The 16,954-nt window shown below is 40.9% G+C and overlaps 4 protein-coding genes across 4 annotated transcripts; 1 reads left to right on the forward strand and 3 right to left on the reverse strand.

Moving 5' to 3' along the window:
• The first annotated feature begins 420 nt into the window (after positions 1-420).
• LOC114582115 (olfactory receptor 2AP1-like) lies at positions 421-3,062 on the forward strand. The gene is made up of 2 exons (XM_028702902.2): positions 421-463; positions 2,038-3,062. The coding sequence occupies exons 1-2, from the start codon at positions 421-423 to the stop codon at positions 3,060-3,062; spliced, it is 1,068 nt and encodes a 355-aa protein (XP_028558735.2).
• Positions 3,063-7,517: 4,455 nt separating this feature from the next.
• Positions 7,518-8,573, reverse strand: LOC114582114 (olfactory receptor 8A1-like). The gene has a single exon (XM_028702901.2). It carries the CDS (start codon positions 8,571-8,573, stop codon positions 7,587-7,589), a length of 987 nt encoding a protein of 328 aa, XP_028558734.2. The 3' UTR covers positions 7,518-7,586.
• Positions 8,574-10,562: 1,989 nt separating this feature from the next.
• On the reverse strand, positions 10,563-11,534 carry LOC114581600 (olfactory receptor 11A1-like). Its single transcript, XM_028701927.2, has one exon. It carries the CDS (start codon positions 11,532-11,534, stop codon positions 10,563-10,565), a length of 972 nt encoding a protein of 323 aa, XP_028557760.2.
• A 2,660-nt stretch (positions 11,535-14,194) lies between these two features.
• Positions 14,195-15,166, reverse strand: LOC144325036 (olfactory receptor 11A1-like). Its single transcript, XM_077916703.1, has one exon. The coding sequence runs from the start codon at positions 15,164-15,166 to the stop codon at positions 14,195-14,197; it is 972 nt and encodes a 323-aa protein (XP_077772829.1).
• Positions 15,167-16,954: the final 1,788 nt, after the last annotated feature.

Consider the following 16,954-nt stretch of genomic DNA (forward strand, 5'->3'; position numbering starts at 1 on the left):
TAATAGAGATGACAGCAGTGGGACATGGGACTTCACTGTTTACCAGAGTTTCTTCTCCTTCCCCCATAGCTACATCACACCAGGCCCATTTTCTTTCATTCTCCAATTCCAGCCAAAAAAGAAAAGGTTGTCTATTGCCTGTTCAGCACTCACTCCAAGTGATTGACTAGAAGTCCTGTGGTAAACATGTGGTAGAATGCTGCCTGTAAAAAAAAGGAGGGAAGATGTGATAGCTCTCTTCAAATTTTTAAAGGTATAACACAGAGACGAGGGAGCAGACTTGTTCTCCGTTGTTCCAAAATGTAGGACCAGAAAAAATTACAGGGAGGAAGATTTCAGCTAAACGTGAGAAGAAACTGTGAAATAAGAGCTGTTTCATAGTGGAACATATGTACCAACTTGAACATTTAGCTTTGTGGAATGTGCACTGTTGAAGGTGCTAAAGAACATGTGTTCCACACTTGTAAGAAATCAATAGTGAAAGAAATCTAGAGCAGCGGCTATACTTTGGAATGCCCAACCTACTGATATCTGACAGGTATCTGTGCTATACTCTTTTCAATGCCTGCCTAAAATTTCTTTGTTTAGCCAAGCCTCCTCAGATATGTAGCAAAAACAAATGTGTCTTCTTTTTTAGCTATTGATGATTTCAGTCATCTTTTCACTGTTTTTAAATACCTGCTTTGAGCTGTTTTGCAGACAATCTTAATGTTTTATTTCATGCTTTTGTAAACTGCTAAGAGGTATTCTTACAATCAAGCCGTATGCAAGGCATTTATTTATTTATTTATTTATTTATTTATTTATTTATTTATTTGCAAATTTAAAAAAAAACAGACTGCCATGGGAAATCCTGGTCTAACCTCTATTATTTACGCACAGACCGGGCACGCATCTGTCTTCAGTGCTGTGCTTGCATCCTGTGTAACAGTGTGTGTCCTAATACTGTGAATATCAGCACACAGCACACTGTGTCACCAGCAAAGTTTGATTACAGCATCCTGTAGGAAAGTCTGGTGTTCCACACAGAAAACATTCCCTTATTCTAAGGTAAACTTTTAATTCACGAAACAAGTGAGTCATTTCTCACTAAGGTCATGTCCTTTCAACTACCAACTGGGCTGGATAAATTAATGAAACTGTCCCTTTCATTTCATGCAATAAACCAACCTTTCTTCCTTCCTCTGGTGCATGAACATCTTGGGGCATACGGTTAAGCGTAGAAACACATATTCACAGCAAAAGCACATTTTAACTTTGACAGAAGATCCTAAACCTGTTTGGATTGTATGTTGGAAAACATATGAGTGCTGGACACACACATGAGTTTGTAACATCTGCATTGCAGATCTTTTCCTGATTGAAGGGGAGGTGGTGGACTAGGTAAGCCGCAAAGCAATCTTTACAACAGGCATGGCCAAATGTGGCCCTCCAGATGTTTTGGGACTACAATTCCCATCGTCCCTGACCACTGGTCCTGTTAGCTAGGGATGATGGGAGTTGTAGTCCCAAAACATCTGGAGGGCCAAGTTTGGCCATGCCTGCTTTACAATCTGGTGATTTTCCATTGTGCAAGTTTTCTGCTTCCAGGGAAAATATTTTGTATTACCTGGAAGCACCCAAAACAGTATCCCCCTCCCTCATACTTTTGAAGGAGGTACAATCCTGTCTCAGGATTGTACAGTCTTACTTTCTCATTACATCACTTTTCCTAGTGGGAAGTGCAGCAACATAGTTCTGGAATCCCACATTTGGGAATATTGCCTAGTTTCAAGGAGGAAACAGGGGAAAGCACACAGGTAGGAAATGGTTAAGCACGATCCTTCTCTCCAAATGCCTCACCTCTGCAAATCAGCCCTTCTCAATGGCCCTAACTCTAACCCTTTCTATGCGAGAAGTGCTTCAAAGGAAAAGAAGTAGGGTCGTGGCAGAGCTTTTAAAACACATGATACTCCATGACCATTATTTTGAAATAATACAGCATGTGAAAACCATATTGGATACCTGGATCCTGCCAACTTTAGCTTTGAACATCAGTGGATGGTGAAACAGGAGTGTCCAAGCTCACTAAAACTTGTCAAATTGTATTTCAGAACGATGTTGAGATTCATCATCAAACAGAAATAAAGAAAAATATGTCAAGCCCTACAACATTCATCCTTCTAGGATTTGGTAATCTCCTTGAACTGCGAATCTTCTTCTTTGTATTCTTTTTTGCCATCTATGCTTTGTCGCTTGTTGGGAACCTCCTAATTTTTTTTCTGGTTGTGGTTGACCAGCATCTTCAAACCCCCATGTACTTCTTCATCATGAACCTGTCCTTCTTGGAGACTTGCTACATTTCCACCATCCTCCCCAGGATGCTGGTCAGTTTCCTTACTGGGGATAGGTCCATATCCATTATGGGATGCATCACACAATATTATTTCTTTGGTTTCTTGGCAGCTACAGAATGTTATCTTCTGGCCATGATGTCCTATGACCGGTATTTGGCAATATGCAGACCTCTGCACTACTCAACCATTATGAATGGTAGACTCTGCTTCCAGTTAGCAATCACTTCTTGGATGAGTGGTCTGTTAACCAACACTATCATAACATCTCTCATGGTAGAGCTCACATTCTGTGGGCCCAATGAAATTGATGATTTCTTTTGTGATGTATATCCAGTGGCAAACCTTTCTTGTAGCAATACTCACATAGTAAGAACTGCAGTTTTTGTACTTGGGCTGATGGTGACATTACCCCCTTTTCTACTAACTTTGGCCTCCTATATCTGCATTATTTCCACTGTCTTGCAAATTAAATCCAAGGTAGCGCAGCAAAAGGCCTTCTCCACCTGCTCTTCTCATCTGATTGTTGTGTCACTTTTCTATGGGTCAATATTCCTTGTCTATATAGTCCCTGAAACAGAAACACTGAAGAGACTACACAAAATGTTTTCTCTGTTCTACACCATCCTGACTCCCATGCTGAACCCCCTCATATACAGCTTGAGAAACAGGGAGGTGAAGGAAGCTCTGTTCAGATCTGTCAGAAAATTCAGCAGCAGAGTTTTGTAGCTTCGCAATGTTGTGCTGGATCTGGTGAAGTATGCAGAAATACACATAGATGAAGTCCTGAGAAAGGATTTGCCATTAATAGGATGTGAGGATCTCACATTTGCAAATACCTCAGTAAAGCAGCCTGAGCCAAAACCCCTCACATTAATGTGCAGATTACAATTCTGTTCTTCAGCATATTTTTTGACTTCTGAAGTTGTTGTGGCACACTTTTCAGCAGGTGGATCTGATCGGTATTTTCATGGATCTGTTAATCCATAATCACAATTATTATGGATAATTGTAGTTGGTGAAGATATGAAATAAAGCATGATTTTTAAAATTGTAAAATGTGTATTTGCCATGGCTATTGAAAGAACAACAACAATTACTTGCATTTAACTCCTGAATTTGCCTCCATTTCTATAATGCTAAAGGATAGAGGGTCTCTAGATATTGTTGGCCAAAATGGTCTCAGATGGTAAGGGTTTTAGCCCAACAATATCTAATGGGCCATTCATTCCCTACCACTGAACTAAACCAATATGAAAAATTTTAATGGAATTTCAAATGCCAGCCTAAATGGCCATATCGCTGTGCCATTTCAATCTCTCGTTCAACTCTTATTCATCACCACTATGTGGTGATGTTCTGTGTCATCAAGATTTCAATCTTATGCCAATTTACTTCAGAGTAATCTCCACTGAATTCAATAGAAATTCCTTAAATAAAGTAATAAAATTAAAATTGTATCTGGCATGTCTGTGCTCATGTCTGTTCATGTGTGTGTGTATTTTAATCGACACATATTGGGACATTTCTATGGAAATGTTTGCTTTTCCATAAAAGTAATGTTTGCTTTTTACAAGAAGACAGAGAGATTTGACATGCAGAGTTTGATTTTGCAGGATGTCCTCCAATATTTCCTGAGTATTCTCAGGTAGAAGCAAGAAATTTCACATGGTTCAAGGACATTCACTATATAGTATACACTGAACGGATGGGATTTAATCTGAAAGGGAGGATGAAAGCTGAATTGCAATTGGTGCTAGCCAAGTTACTTGATTGTGTTGGTCTAGGTGGTCCTCCATCTGCACTTCACACCTTTCTCTGAAACTTGTCTCTTTGAAATATGTTGCTGTGTATTGAATGCTGCAATGGACATAGTGATCTAATCCTTCTCCCTTCTATTTAAGGCTGTTGCTTGTCCCAATTTATAGTCATCAGCACAGGAAATATTGCTGGGCTCCAGCTCACCTACAGAAAATTAATAGGTTTCCCAATTAATTAATTAAATTTGTATACCGCCCTATACCCATAGATCTCAGGGCAGTTCACAACAACATTTCAACAAAAGTATGACTCTGAAAGGCAAAGATGGAATATCTAATGAGTGCAAGCTTGCTTGTCCTCTAATTGCAGGCAACATGTGCTGCAGTTCTGGGGCAGTCTACCCCCGCACACCTCTGCTTCTTTTAGAGCAATGTCAGGTTCCTGTCTTACCTAAACTATAAAGGGACCTCTTTGGAAGAAGGGGCTTGGGCCCCATGGAGACCCTTGTTCCAGCTGAAGATCTAAAGGTGACCTGAAATACCCTTTCTAGGGCTCCCGCCAATAACTCCTCCTACCCTATACTGCTTTGATCTCCAGTTCTCTTTGTCAATTGGCCTCAGGAGCAAAGGGAGCAGCAGACCACATGGGAAGCCAAGTGTTTCAATAGAAGCCTCCATTTGCCTACCAAATGCTTCTATTGCTCATGATCTACTAGGGTGGGAGGGTCTATTCAGTGGCAGGAGGGAAATCTAGCTGCAAGCAATGACTCGGCTTCAATAAATGAGAAAGTAAAGGAGGAGCTGTCAGTGACTATACGACTCTCTCCATATCCTCTGGACCATTGTTAATGCCCACATTTCAATCTCCACTCTGGAACTCACTGCCTTAGCTCCTGCCTCCACACCTAGTGCTTGACACAGGCACTCAACTTTAAAATACTTGGAAGTGGGCTATGAAACTTCAAGAACCTCCAAGTCTTAGCTGAAATGGCACGAGCCTAGGATACCTCCTCTCATACCAACTTGTTCACTCCCTGGGATCCTCTGGGGATCCACTTGTGCCACAAGGGTGGCTGAGGAATGGCTGGTTGAGATGTGAGAGAGGCCTTTCTCCATGATCATGCCAATCTCTACTTCAGGGTGTTCAGTGCCTGTCTCTGTTTTTCCAGATGTTTGCTTTTACAGTTGATTATTTAATTTTTCTTAGGTTTTTTTTTCCTTCCTTAATGGAAGCTGGCTGCGCACGAAAAAGGCAGTGGTACAGAGGAATATTTTTTTAAATAAAGAATACATCAATGACAATCCATCATTCTTTATTATGATGATCATAGTTCAGCCACTAAGTTACAATCAAACAAATACAGTTTGCAATTTGCAGTTAACAAGACAGTAGCAGTCTATTAGGAATTAATAGAGAGAGATTAGACTACACCCCACTTTTATTAATCAGTTTGGCTCTGTTTTGTTTGTGGGGCAGTTACAAGGCAATGCACATTCATCCTGATTTGCTTCCAAGGTATTTACACATCTTCCTGTTAATCATTCATTCCTCCCACACTTTTCAGTTTCTTTCCCCATCACTGCACAGTCTCTGGGTGTGTTTTATGTGGATTGCTTATGCTAGGGCATGGGCACTAGGACACTTTATTCCGCTTGAATTATGCAAGACTACATTTAGTTTTCTTGCAAAATAGTGACAGTATGTGGGACAGGCTGCATGGCACAGACATAACTCTCCTTGGTGTCTTGATGCTGCTTGCTCACTACCCTTCTAGCTCTCTGCCAACCCAAACAAATGCATTGGTGGTGTCACTATGCATCACATAAGGAGACTCATGAATGTTCATGCATGAGTGTATAGCCTGGGCTGTTTGCCTCACTGCCTGATCACTTGGTCAGAGTGAGTTGCCTGCCTTAAGCAGCAAATGCTGCAGAAGAGAAAGCCATATCAAAGCACTAAATGAAAAGCTCTCCATGCTCCCAAATCTGAATTGCCTTCAGGGGTAATGCCAGCATTGAAGGTTAAGATGCCAATCCAGTCTCTATTTGGAATGAAGGGACACCATATTGTCTTTTGCCTCAGGTAGCAAGATATTTTGGACTGGCCCATGAATGTGTTGCCTTGTGCTTCACTTTAGGATATAGTAGGAATAAAATATATACATCATTTCCCACTATGGCCATTGCCTTTCAAGTACTCTTTTTGCAACTTCTTAATCATTTGCATGTTTAAGCATGTCTGCAACTAATGGGAGGGGAAATGATGCTAAGCTTGATGCAAAATGGTGGTCAAGCTGCCGGTACACTGGCAGAAAAAACCATTCAGAAAGAAGCTTTGCTACTGCCACTACAAAGGTGAGACCTGCTCTGGAGGAACATTTTCTTCTAACCCTGAAGAAACTTGATTATTTCCCAATAGCATGGGAAATTCTGAGGGGCCACTTGCAAAGAACTCTAAAAATTATGCAGTTCACCTGGCTGTGGTTTATGTTGAAACACCCACTGCATTCATTATGGCAGTAGGGTGGACCAGAGAATGAGAACAGGGAAGACAAATGTTTGTGTCATAGTTAAGCTGTATATAAACATTCTCAAAACTGGCTTGTAAGCGTAATTAAACTAGAAACAATAAAAACAATTATAAATCCATAATAAATCAAAAGCAAGATTAGAGTAGAAATCATAAAGGGCTTCCTTCACAGATTAAAAGTGTGATATTTTCTTTTTAAAATATTATGTATTTGCCTGGCAGTGGAAGGTAGAGTGAGCTAACACGAGGCAGAAGATTAAACCGCTGAATGAAGCTCCAATGTCAGTGTGGGTGTTGGGATATACAAGCCCAGGCAGCCCCTCCTTTTGTTCATTTACACATATTACAGCAATCTACTCAGGGCTCTGAAGATAAGGTGGGATCCAGGTTTTGTTCCTTATTATGCAGATGACCTACATTCTTTTGGTTTTATACATAAAACCAAGACTTTGTTGCTCAGTCAAAAGCCATAACACAAGAGCTAGTAAGAAATAAGAAATGAAGGTACAGTCAGATAAACTAGCTGACTCACAACAAGCGATAACGCTAGCAACCCATATGAAATCAAAGGAACTGAATGGAGTAGTTTGGCTGCTATGTCTCACAACTTTTGATCAGCTTTTAAACATAAGGAACAGGATTGAGTCAGATGAATTCTTGCAATAAATAGTAATCTGCTAAGAACAGCTCTTGGGGTTTTGTGGGGGGATTGCTCAAGGGAGTCAGGACAGTGCAGAATACTTTACTAAGCTGTCTTTGGGTGTTGGGAAACATCTGGAGAATTATCACGGTGCCACAAAAAATACAAGCCGTAGCGGGATAAGAAGAGTAGTACAAAAAGGGGTTTAGAAGATGAGTATTTTTTTAGGATGGGGAAACTTTTCTTCTGTAAACAGCCTTCCTGTAAACACTCTATTACAAAGCCTCTCACATCTTACTCTCGTAAGCCATGACGAAGGATCTTCAACGGCTGATAAGGTTAAAGGATGGAGGGGAGCAAAGTCTTGCATGAACTGTCAATCTACCACATAGAGTCTTTAAGGCTTTGTGAACTTCTTTGTTTCTCAAACTGTAGATGAGAGGATTGATCAAGGGATTCAGGATGGTGTAGAAGAGTGAAAATACTTTATTGAGATCTCTCAGAGTCGGGGTGTCTGGCAACATGTAGACAATGATTATTGAACCATAAAAAGTGCAAACCACAATGAGATGAGAGGAGCAGGTCAAAAATGCTTTTTTCCTCCCAACAGCAGATGGAATCTTCAGGATAGTACTCATAATACAAATGTAGGATATGAGAATCAACAAGAATGGGGTGACAGTGATAAAGAAGGCTGAGAAAAGGGTAAAGAGTTCAATCCTGATAGTGTCACTGCAAGAGAGTTTTTCAATTGGGGTGAGGTCACAAAAGTAATGATTAATGACATTGGGCCCACAGAAGTATAACTGAGCCAGGAGACCTACTAGTATGCCATTAAAGAATGGACCATTTGTCCATGTCCCAGCCATAAGCTGACAACATAGTTTTCCATTCATGATGGAAGCATACAGCAAAGGTCTACATATTGCCACATAGCGGTCATAGGACATCACGGCCAGGATATATGTTTCTATAGCTACAAAAGAGCCAAAGAAATAAAACTGGGTTAGGCACCCATTTAAAGAGATGGTTCTCTTTTGAGATATCATATCAGCTAACATTTTGGGCAGGATGACTGAGCTGGTACAAGTCTCCAGGCAGGACAAATTGGCCAGGAAGAAGTACATGGGTGTGTGGAGGTGCTGATCAGCCACAACAAGCAAAATGATGAAACAATTCCCAGTTAGTGTCAAGATGTAAATCATGAGGAAGAAGGAGAAAAGGAAAGGCTGCAGCTCAAGCAGATTCCCAAAACCCAGGAGGATGAATTCTCTGATTGCTGTCTGGTTTCCTTCTTCTGTGTTCCCCATTGCTTTAATCAACAGGAGGTCAACACAACCCTACAACATAACAAGAACCAATGGTTTAAATGAAGTTGTATTCACATATTTTGGGGACAGTACTGTGCAAACCTATACATGACTACTCAGAAACACCACTGCAGAAAATTCAACGAAACTTATTCTTTGTTTGAAAAATGCGTAAATGATTTCAATAGAAATTAATAATTGGAGCCATATGCCATGTGTCTTATTAAGTCTAAAATTCTTAGATATCTGATATCTCAGTTCTGAGGGTTAGGCAGGGCTTTGCTGAAAGCATATGGCTTTAGTACTTACATGCACCCATTTACTGTTGGATTATGCTCCAGGAGTTAGTGCTGCTAGCAGAGGTTGTGTGATGAACAACACCATGCAACTGCGTGTCTCTGAAGCTGCCTCTTGCAAAAACGTAAAAGGAAGTGAGCCTGGAGACTTACTGCTGATTTTCTAGCTGCGTGGAATACATATATGATGCAAGCAACTTCTTAAACCCAACAGGGATCCCAATATTAATTCCTTCTCTGTGGACTACTATCTCATCTGGGTAAATTGTGACCTAGAACATCTATAGGTAGGGATGTTAGAGAATTCAAAACAAAAACAGAAACGGAAATTGAAGAGGAAAGTGATGAAGCTTGCTTATTTGCCCCTTATTAGGAATAGAAATCAATCAAGTGAATACCAGTTAGTATTCGCTGTTGCTGGTGTGCAGGGTTTTAAGCATAATCAATAGCATTATTTTCCCAATTTAAATTGTGTTCCCTTTGCATTGAAATGAATGGCCTTTGAAATGAAAAGAATGGTGTTACATCAATGATTACATCAATTACTTTAAATAGTAGGCAGGTCAGATGGTTTTGCCTAAGGAAGTGGTCTTTTGGGTATTTGAAGGCAATATGGATGGTTGAGGATTGCAGGCTTGATTGAAGGATGGCAAGAATAACAAAAGCAATGCACACTTAAGTCTGAGCAGACTGAATAGGATATATTACTGTATGCAGCTGAACACAGTTCACAGAAATAGACTACAAGAAACATATTACTCCATAGCCAGGCATGACAGAAAGAAATGCAGTAAGCAGCATAGATCATGCCCCTTTGGTTGCTGCCAGGGAAATCTGTAGACACAGCTGTAGGTTGTCCCCTTTACACATCTAGAAACAGACACAGCTAAATCTTAAGGATCCAGCACAAAATCTGTTTATTGAGCATTTATCCTGATGTGCTTGCACAAAGATTACACATATTACAGCCATTGTACTTATTATGGCCATCAACTCAGGGTAAGGAGATAAGGAGGAAATTACCTACTTTCATTTGATTTAATATATCAAATCAACACTTTCTTGCTAAGACAACAGCCATAACACAGCAGCTGGTCAGAAATAACAACTGAAAGCATAGTCAGATAAACAAGCCCATCCACAACAGGTGATATAGCGCAAATAAACAGAGAAGTCATAGAACTAAATGGATTACTCTAGTCACACCCTAGCTTTTAAACATAAAGGAAAGGGGTGAATTCAGTCAAATGCTTTTTTAAAAATGGCAATAATATTTAAAAAATGTAAGACACAAAGAGATGAAGAGGTCAAAAAGGCTTCTCCCCCCCCCCCCAATAGCAGAAGGAATGGAAGGGTGGAATCCTTTTTTCTGTAAAACCTTTCTCTAACCACTACAGTACAGTGGTACCTCAGGTTAAGTACTTAATTCGTTCCGGAGGTCCGTTCTTAACCTGAAACTGTTCTTAACCTGAAGCACCACTTTAGCTAATGGGGCCTCCTGCTGCCACCTTGCCACCGGAGCACAATTTCTGTTCTTATCCTGAAGACAAGTTCTTAACCCGAGGTACTATTTCTGGGTTAGCGGAGTCTGTAACCTGAAGTGTATGTAACCTGAGGTACCACTGTACACTACACGGTCTCTCACATATTATTCTCACAAGCCATGATTTGGGATCTTCAATTTTTGATGCGCTTAACGGGAGAAAATTGAGTAAAGCCTTGCATAAACACTTAATCTACCAAATACAAACTTTAAGGCTTTGTGAACTTCTTTGTTTCTCAAACTGTAGATGAGAGGATTGATCAAGGGATTCAGGATGGTGTAGAAGAGTGAAAATACTTTATTGAGATCTCTCAGAGTCGGGGTGTCTGGCAACATGTAGACAACAATTATTGAACCATAAAAAGTGCAAACCACAATGAGATGAGAGGAGCAGGTCAAAAACGCTTTTTGCCTCCCAACAACAGATGGAATCTTCAGGACCGTGGTGATAATATAAACATAGGATGTGAGAGTCAACAAGAATGGGGTGATGGTATAAAAGAAGGCCACGAGGACGGTGAAGAGCTCAATGCTGCTAGTGTCACTGCAAGAGAGTTTTTCCATTGGGTTCAGGTCACAAAAGTAATGGTCTATGACATTGGGTCCACAGAAATGTAATTGAGCTAATAGGTATATTACTATGCAATTAATCAACATCCCATTAATCCATGTTGCAACTATAAGCTGAAAACATAGTCTTCTATTCATAATAGAAGCATACAGCAACGGTCTGCATATTGCCACATAGCGGTCATAGGACATCATTGCCAGGAGATATGTTTCTACAGCTGCACAAGAGCCAAATAAGTAAAACTGGGCTATGCATCCATTCACAGAGATGGTTTTCTCTTCAGTTATCAAATTGATCAACATTTTGGGCAGGATGATTGAACTATAGCAAGTCTCCAGGCAAGACAAATTGGCCAGGAAGAAATACATGGGGGTGTGAAGGTGCTGATCAGCCACAACAAGCAAAATGATGAGAAAATTGCTAGTTAATGTCAAGATGTAAATCATGAGGAAGAGGGAGAAAAGGAAAGGCTGCAGCTCAGGACGATTCCCAAAACCCAAGAGGATGAATTCTTTGATAGTTGTCTGGTTTCCTTCTTCTGTGTTCCCCATTGTTTTAATCAACAGGAGGTCAACACAACCCTACAACATAACAAGAACCAATGGTTTTAATGAAGTGGTATTCACATATTTTGGGGACAGTACTTTGCAAACCTATACATGACTACTCAGAAACACCACTGCGGAAAATTCAACAAAACTTATTCCCTGCTTGAAAAATGTGTAAATGATTTCAATAGAAATTAATAATTCGAGCCAAATGCCATGTGTCTTATTCAGTCTAAAATTCTTGGATATCTGATATCTCAGTTCTGAGGGTTAGGCAGGGCTTTGATGAAAGCATATGGTTTTAGTACTTACATGCACCCATTTACTGTTGGATTATGCCCCAGGAGTTAGTGCTGCTAGCAGAGGTTGTGTGATGAACAACACCATGCAACTGAGTGTCTCTGAAACTGCCTCTTGCAAATACGTGAAAGGAAGCGAGCCTGGAGACTTACTGCTGATTTTCTAGCTGTGTGGAATACATATATGATGCAAGCAACTTCTTAAACCCAACAGGGATCCCAATATTAATTCCTTCTCTGTGGACTACTATCTCATCTGGGTAAATTGTTTTGTGACCTAGAACATCTATAGGTAGGGATGTCAGAGAATTCAAAACAAAAACAGGAATGGAAGCTGAAGAGGAAAGTGATGAAGCTTGCTTATTTGCCCCTTATTAGGAATAGAAAGCAATCAAGTGAATACCAGTTAGTATTTGCTGTTGCTGGTGTGCAGGGTTTTAAGGATAATCAATAGCATTATTTTCCCAATTTAAATTGTGTTCCCTTTGCATTGAAATGAATGGCCTTTGAAATGAAAAGAATGGTGTTACATCAATGATTACATCAATTACTTCAAATAGTAGGCAGAGTTTTCTTCCAAGGTCAGATGGTTTTGGCTAAGGAAGTGGTCCTTTGGGGATCTGAAGGCAATATGGATGCTTGAGGGTGAGGATTGCAGGCTTGATTGAAGGATGGCAAGAATAACAAAAGCAATGCACACTTAAGTCTGAGCAGACTGAATAGGATAATATTACTGTATGCAGCTGAACACAGTTCACAGAAATAGACTACAAGAAACATATTACTCCATAGCCAGGCATGACAGAAAGAAATGCAGTAAGCAGCATAGAATCATAGAATCATAGAGTTGGAAGAGACCACAAGGGCCATCGAGTCCAACCCCCGGCCAAGCAGGAAACACCATCAGAGCACTCCTGACATATGGTTGTCAAGCCTCTGCTTAAAGACCTCCAAAGAAGGAGACTCCACCACACTCCTTGTCAGCAAATTCCACTGTCGAACAGCTCTTACTGTCAGGAAGTTCTTCCTAATGTTTAGGTGGAATCTTCTTTCTTGTAGTTTGGATCCATTGCTCCGTGTCCGCTTCTCTGGAGCAGCAGAAAACAACCTTTCTCCCTCCTCTATGTGACATCCTTTTATATATTTGAACATGGCTATCATATCACCCCTTAACCTCCTCTTCTCCAGGCTAAACATGCCCAGCTCCCTTAGCCGTTCCTCATAAGGCATCGTTTCCAGGCCTTTGACCATTTTGGTTGCCCTCTTCTGGACATGTTCCAGTTTGTCAGTGTCCTTCTTGAACTGTGGTGCCCAGAACTGGACACAGTACTCCAGGTGAGGTCTGACCAGAGCAGAATACAGTGGCACTATTACTTCCCTTGATCTAGATGCTATACTCCTATTGATGCAGCCCAGAATTGCATTGGCTTTTTTAGCTGCCGCGTCACACTGTTGGCTCATGTCAAGTTTGTGGTCAACCAAGACTCCTAGATCCTTTTCACATGTACTGCTCTCAAGCCAGGTGTCACCCATCTTGTATTTGTGCCTCTCAATTTTTTTGCCCAAGTGCAATACTTTACATTTCTCCCTGTTAAAATTCATCTTGTTTGTTTTGGCCCAGTTCTCTAATCTGTCAAGGTCGTTTTGAAGTGTGATTAGATCATGCCCCTTTGGTTGCTGCCAGGGAAATCTGTAGACACAGCTGTAGGTTGTCCCCTTTACACATCTAGAAACAGACACAGCTAAATCTTAAGGATCCAGCACAAAATCTGTTTATTGAGCATTTATCCTGATGTGCTTGCACAAAGATTACACATATTACAGCCATTGTACTTATTATGGCCATCAACTCAGGGTAAGGAGATAAGGAGGAAATTACCTACTTTCATTTGATTTAATATATCAAATCAACACTTTCTTGCTAAGACAACAGCCATAACACAGCAGCTGGTCAGAAATAACAACTGACAGCATAGTCAGATAAACAAGCCCATCCGCAACAGGTGATATAGTGCAAATAAACAGAGAAGTCATAGAACTAAATGGAATACTCTAATCACCCCAACAGAGTCCAAAATATATGCCCCAAAATGTAGCTTTGAAACATAAAGGACAGGGGTGAATTCAGTCAAATGCTTTTTTAAAAAATGGCAATAGTACAGTATTTAAAAAATGGAAGACACAAAGAGATGAGCAGGTCAAAAAGGCTTCTCCCCCCCCCCCATAGCAGAAGGGAACTTTAGGATGGTGGAATCCTTTTTTCTGTAAAACCCTTTCTTTAACCACTAGACTACCCTACACTACACAGTCTCTCACATATTATTCTCACAAACCATGATTCTGTATCTTCAATTTTTGATGCGCTTAAAGGGAGAAAATTGAGTAAAGCCTTGCATAAACACTTAATCTACCAAATACAAACTTTAAGGCTTTGTGAACTTCTTTGTTTCTCAAACTGTAGATGAGAGGATTGATCAAGGGATTCAGGATGGTGTAGAAGAGTGAAAATACTTTATTGAGATCTCTCAGAGTCGGGGTGTCTGGCAACATGTAGACAACAATTATTGAACCATAAAAAGTGCAAACCACAATGAGATGAGAGGAGCAGGTCAAAAATGCTTTTTTTCTCCCAATAGCAGAGGGAATCTTCAGGATGGTGGTGATAATGTAAACATAGGATGTGAGAGTCAACAAGAATGGGGTGACGGTGGAAAAGAAGGCCGAGAGGACAGTGAAGAGCTCAATGCTGCTAGTGTCACTGCAAGAGAGTTTTTCCATTGGGTTCAGGTCACAAAAGTAATGGTCTATGACATTGGGTCCACAGAAATGTAATTGAGCTAATAGGTATATTACTATGCAATTAATCAACATCCCATTAATCCATGTTGCAACTATAAGCTGAAAACATAGTCTTCTATTCATAATAGAAGCATACAGCAACGGTCTGCATATTGCCACATAGCGGTCATAGGACATTATTGCTAGGAGATACGTTTCTACAACTGCACAAGAGCCAAATAAGTAAAATTGGGCTATGCATCCATTCACAGAGATGGTTTTCTCCTCAGTTATCAAATTGATCAACATTTTGGGCAGGATGATTGAGCTATAGCAAGACTCCAGGCAGGACAAATTGGCCAGGAAGAAATACATGGGGGTGTGAAGGTGCTGATCAGCCACAACAAGCAAAATGATGAGAAAATTGCCAGTTAATGTCAAGATGTAAATCATGAGGAAGAGGGAGAAAAGGAAAGGCTGCAGCTCAGGCCGATTCCCAAAACCCAAGAGGATGAATTCTTTGATAGTTGTCTGGTTTCCTTCTTCTGTGTTCCACATTGATTTAATCAATCTGTGATCAACAGAGTCCTAAAACAGAATAAGGACCATTTATTTTAGTGCAGAAGTACACTATCTAGTACACTTAGCTGGAGCTTTTGCTAGCATTTTCTATGGGATTCTGAAGCTGAGAAACACTACAGACCCGTTGTGCCACTCAAAAGGTAGGAGTACATAAAATAGGATTGGGGGTGTGGATAACTCACATGGCAGATTTTGATCACCCTCAACATTATTACTAAATGCATAGCTCATCCATTTGGATTGGATGAGCGGCAGTCCAACCCATGAATATATTTTGATGAAAGGACTGTGTGATCCTGTACATGTCTACTGAGAAATAAACTACACAGAGTTCAAGGGAACATACTCCCTTCTTGCGAAATTGCAACCTAAATTAATACTAGGAGAAAAATGTAGAGCCAAGACTCCCCCCCCCCCCTGTGTAGTCTAAAAGTGAGGAATTAATCATGCTATTGAAAATGTATTTTTACAGGACTACGTAAGATATTAGTGACACATAACATGGTAGATTTTGCTTGCACGTCAAGGCCACAAACCACCCCCTTGGAACTAAAAACACAATGACACGCATTTTAAGTTTAAATGTTAATGGGTGAATTTTGGCCACAACTTTATTGAATACAGAATATAAGTGGTATTGGCTTAGGCATTGGCAACCTACGACTCTATATTTGACTCCTGCCCACCTTGCAGGGAGTCTGGAAAACCACCAGAAGAGGTAACTCCACTGATTACAATCAACTGAAGCTCACCCCAGAGTTCCTGCTAAATCATGGCATGGCCCTCACCCCTCCGTGGGCTACGGATGAGATCCAGACCCCCGGATTCCTTTAACAGAATGCCCTTGATCATGGAGGGGCAAGTGATGGCCACACCTCACCTCCCCCACACATCACTAATCAAATGCCTAACTGCCAAACCTTACAAAGTTGTGACGATTGCTACACAGTAGGTGAAAACCAAGTTGCCAGTGTCAATCTGCCAAATGGAAAACTTCCTACCAGGCCCCCGTTCCAAAACGGGCAACCAGCCAAAGTCCATAGCAAGGCCAAAAACACAACCTAAATGAAGGGTGGGTGGGCAGGTGTTTCGTGGAGCAAGGCCAAGAAGGCCTCCAGCTTCAAGCCGCAGTTTTGATTGGCCCCACAGCCACAGCCCCTGCACTCCCATTGGAGCACAGACCCTGGGGTGACCGTGGCACCACCACCAGCGCAACACAGGGTAGAGCCCTGCCCCCACACTGGGGGGGGGTGTCCTGCACCCAGCACACAACCTGGACCCTCCATTAAGAAGACCCAATTTACCCTCCATTAACCCTCCATTAAGAAGATCCAATTTACCGCTAAAGTTTACTACAGTTTTTGTTGTTTGTTGTTTTTTTATAATTAATTGATAGCATCACAATATTATTTAATTATCCCTCTCTGCAGGTGGGCAGGTAGATCCTTAGGTGGAGAGCAATGTCCACACTGAAAGGCCTCCTGCTTCCAGTCATGGAAAGCTCTGAAGCTTCCCCTCCTAAATTATTGGTGCTTCAATGGCAGAGATAACAAAAAGTAGTCATTCAGGGTGCGGGGTACTGGGGATAGATCAGGCTGAGCTTTGAATCATGAGACTTCCCAACCCCCTAATGAGTATACACACAAGGCTCATTGACACATTAAATGTCTACTCAGAAATAAACCTCACATACTTCGGTGGAATGTATTTCCTTCTTACCAAGTGTGTATAGAATCCCACCCTAAATAAATAACATGAGCCAAA

This window comes from Podarcis muralis, chromosome 13 (genome assembly GCF_964188315.1).
Source record: "Podarcis muralis chromosome 13, rPodMur119.hap1.1, whole genome shotgun sequence".
In the NCBI taxonomy this organism is placed as follows: domain Eukaryota; kingdom Metazoa; phylum Chordata; class Lepidosauria; order Squamata; family Lacertidae; genus Podarcis; species Podarcis muralis.

Excerpts from the sequence above, each read along its gene's own strand:
- LOC114582115 (XM_028702902.2), top strand. The coding sequence starts at position 421 with ATGTGCACTGTTGAAGGTGCTAAAGAACATGTGTTCCACACTT. Across the intron at positions 464-2,037 it reads AGAACATGTGTTCCACACTT|TGGATGGTGAAACAGGAGTG; the intron begins GTAAGAAATCAA and ends TTTGAACATCAG.
- LOC114582114 (XM_028702901.2), bottom strand. The coding sequence starts at position 8,573 with ATGGGGAACACAGAAGAAGGAAACCAGACAGCAATCAGAGAATTCATC.
- LOC114581600 (XM_028701927.2), bottom strand. The coding sequence starts at position 11,534 with ATGGGGAACACAGAAGAAGGAAACCAGACAACTATCAAAGAATTCATC.
- LOC144325036 (XM_077916703.1), bottom strand. The coding sequence starts at position 15,166 with ATGTGGAACACAGAAGAAGGAAACCAGACAACTATCAAAGAATTCATC.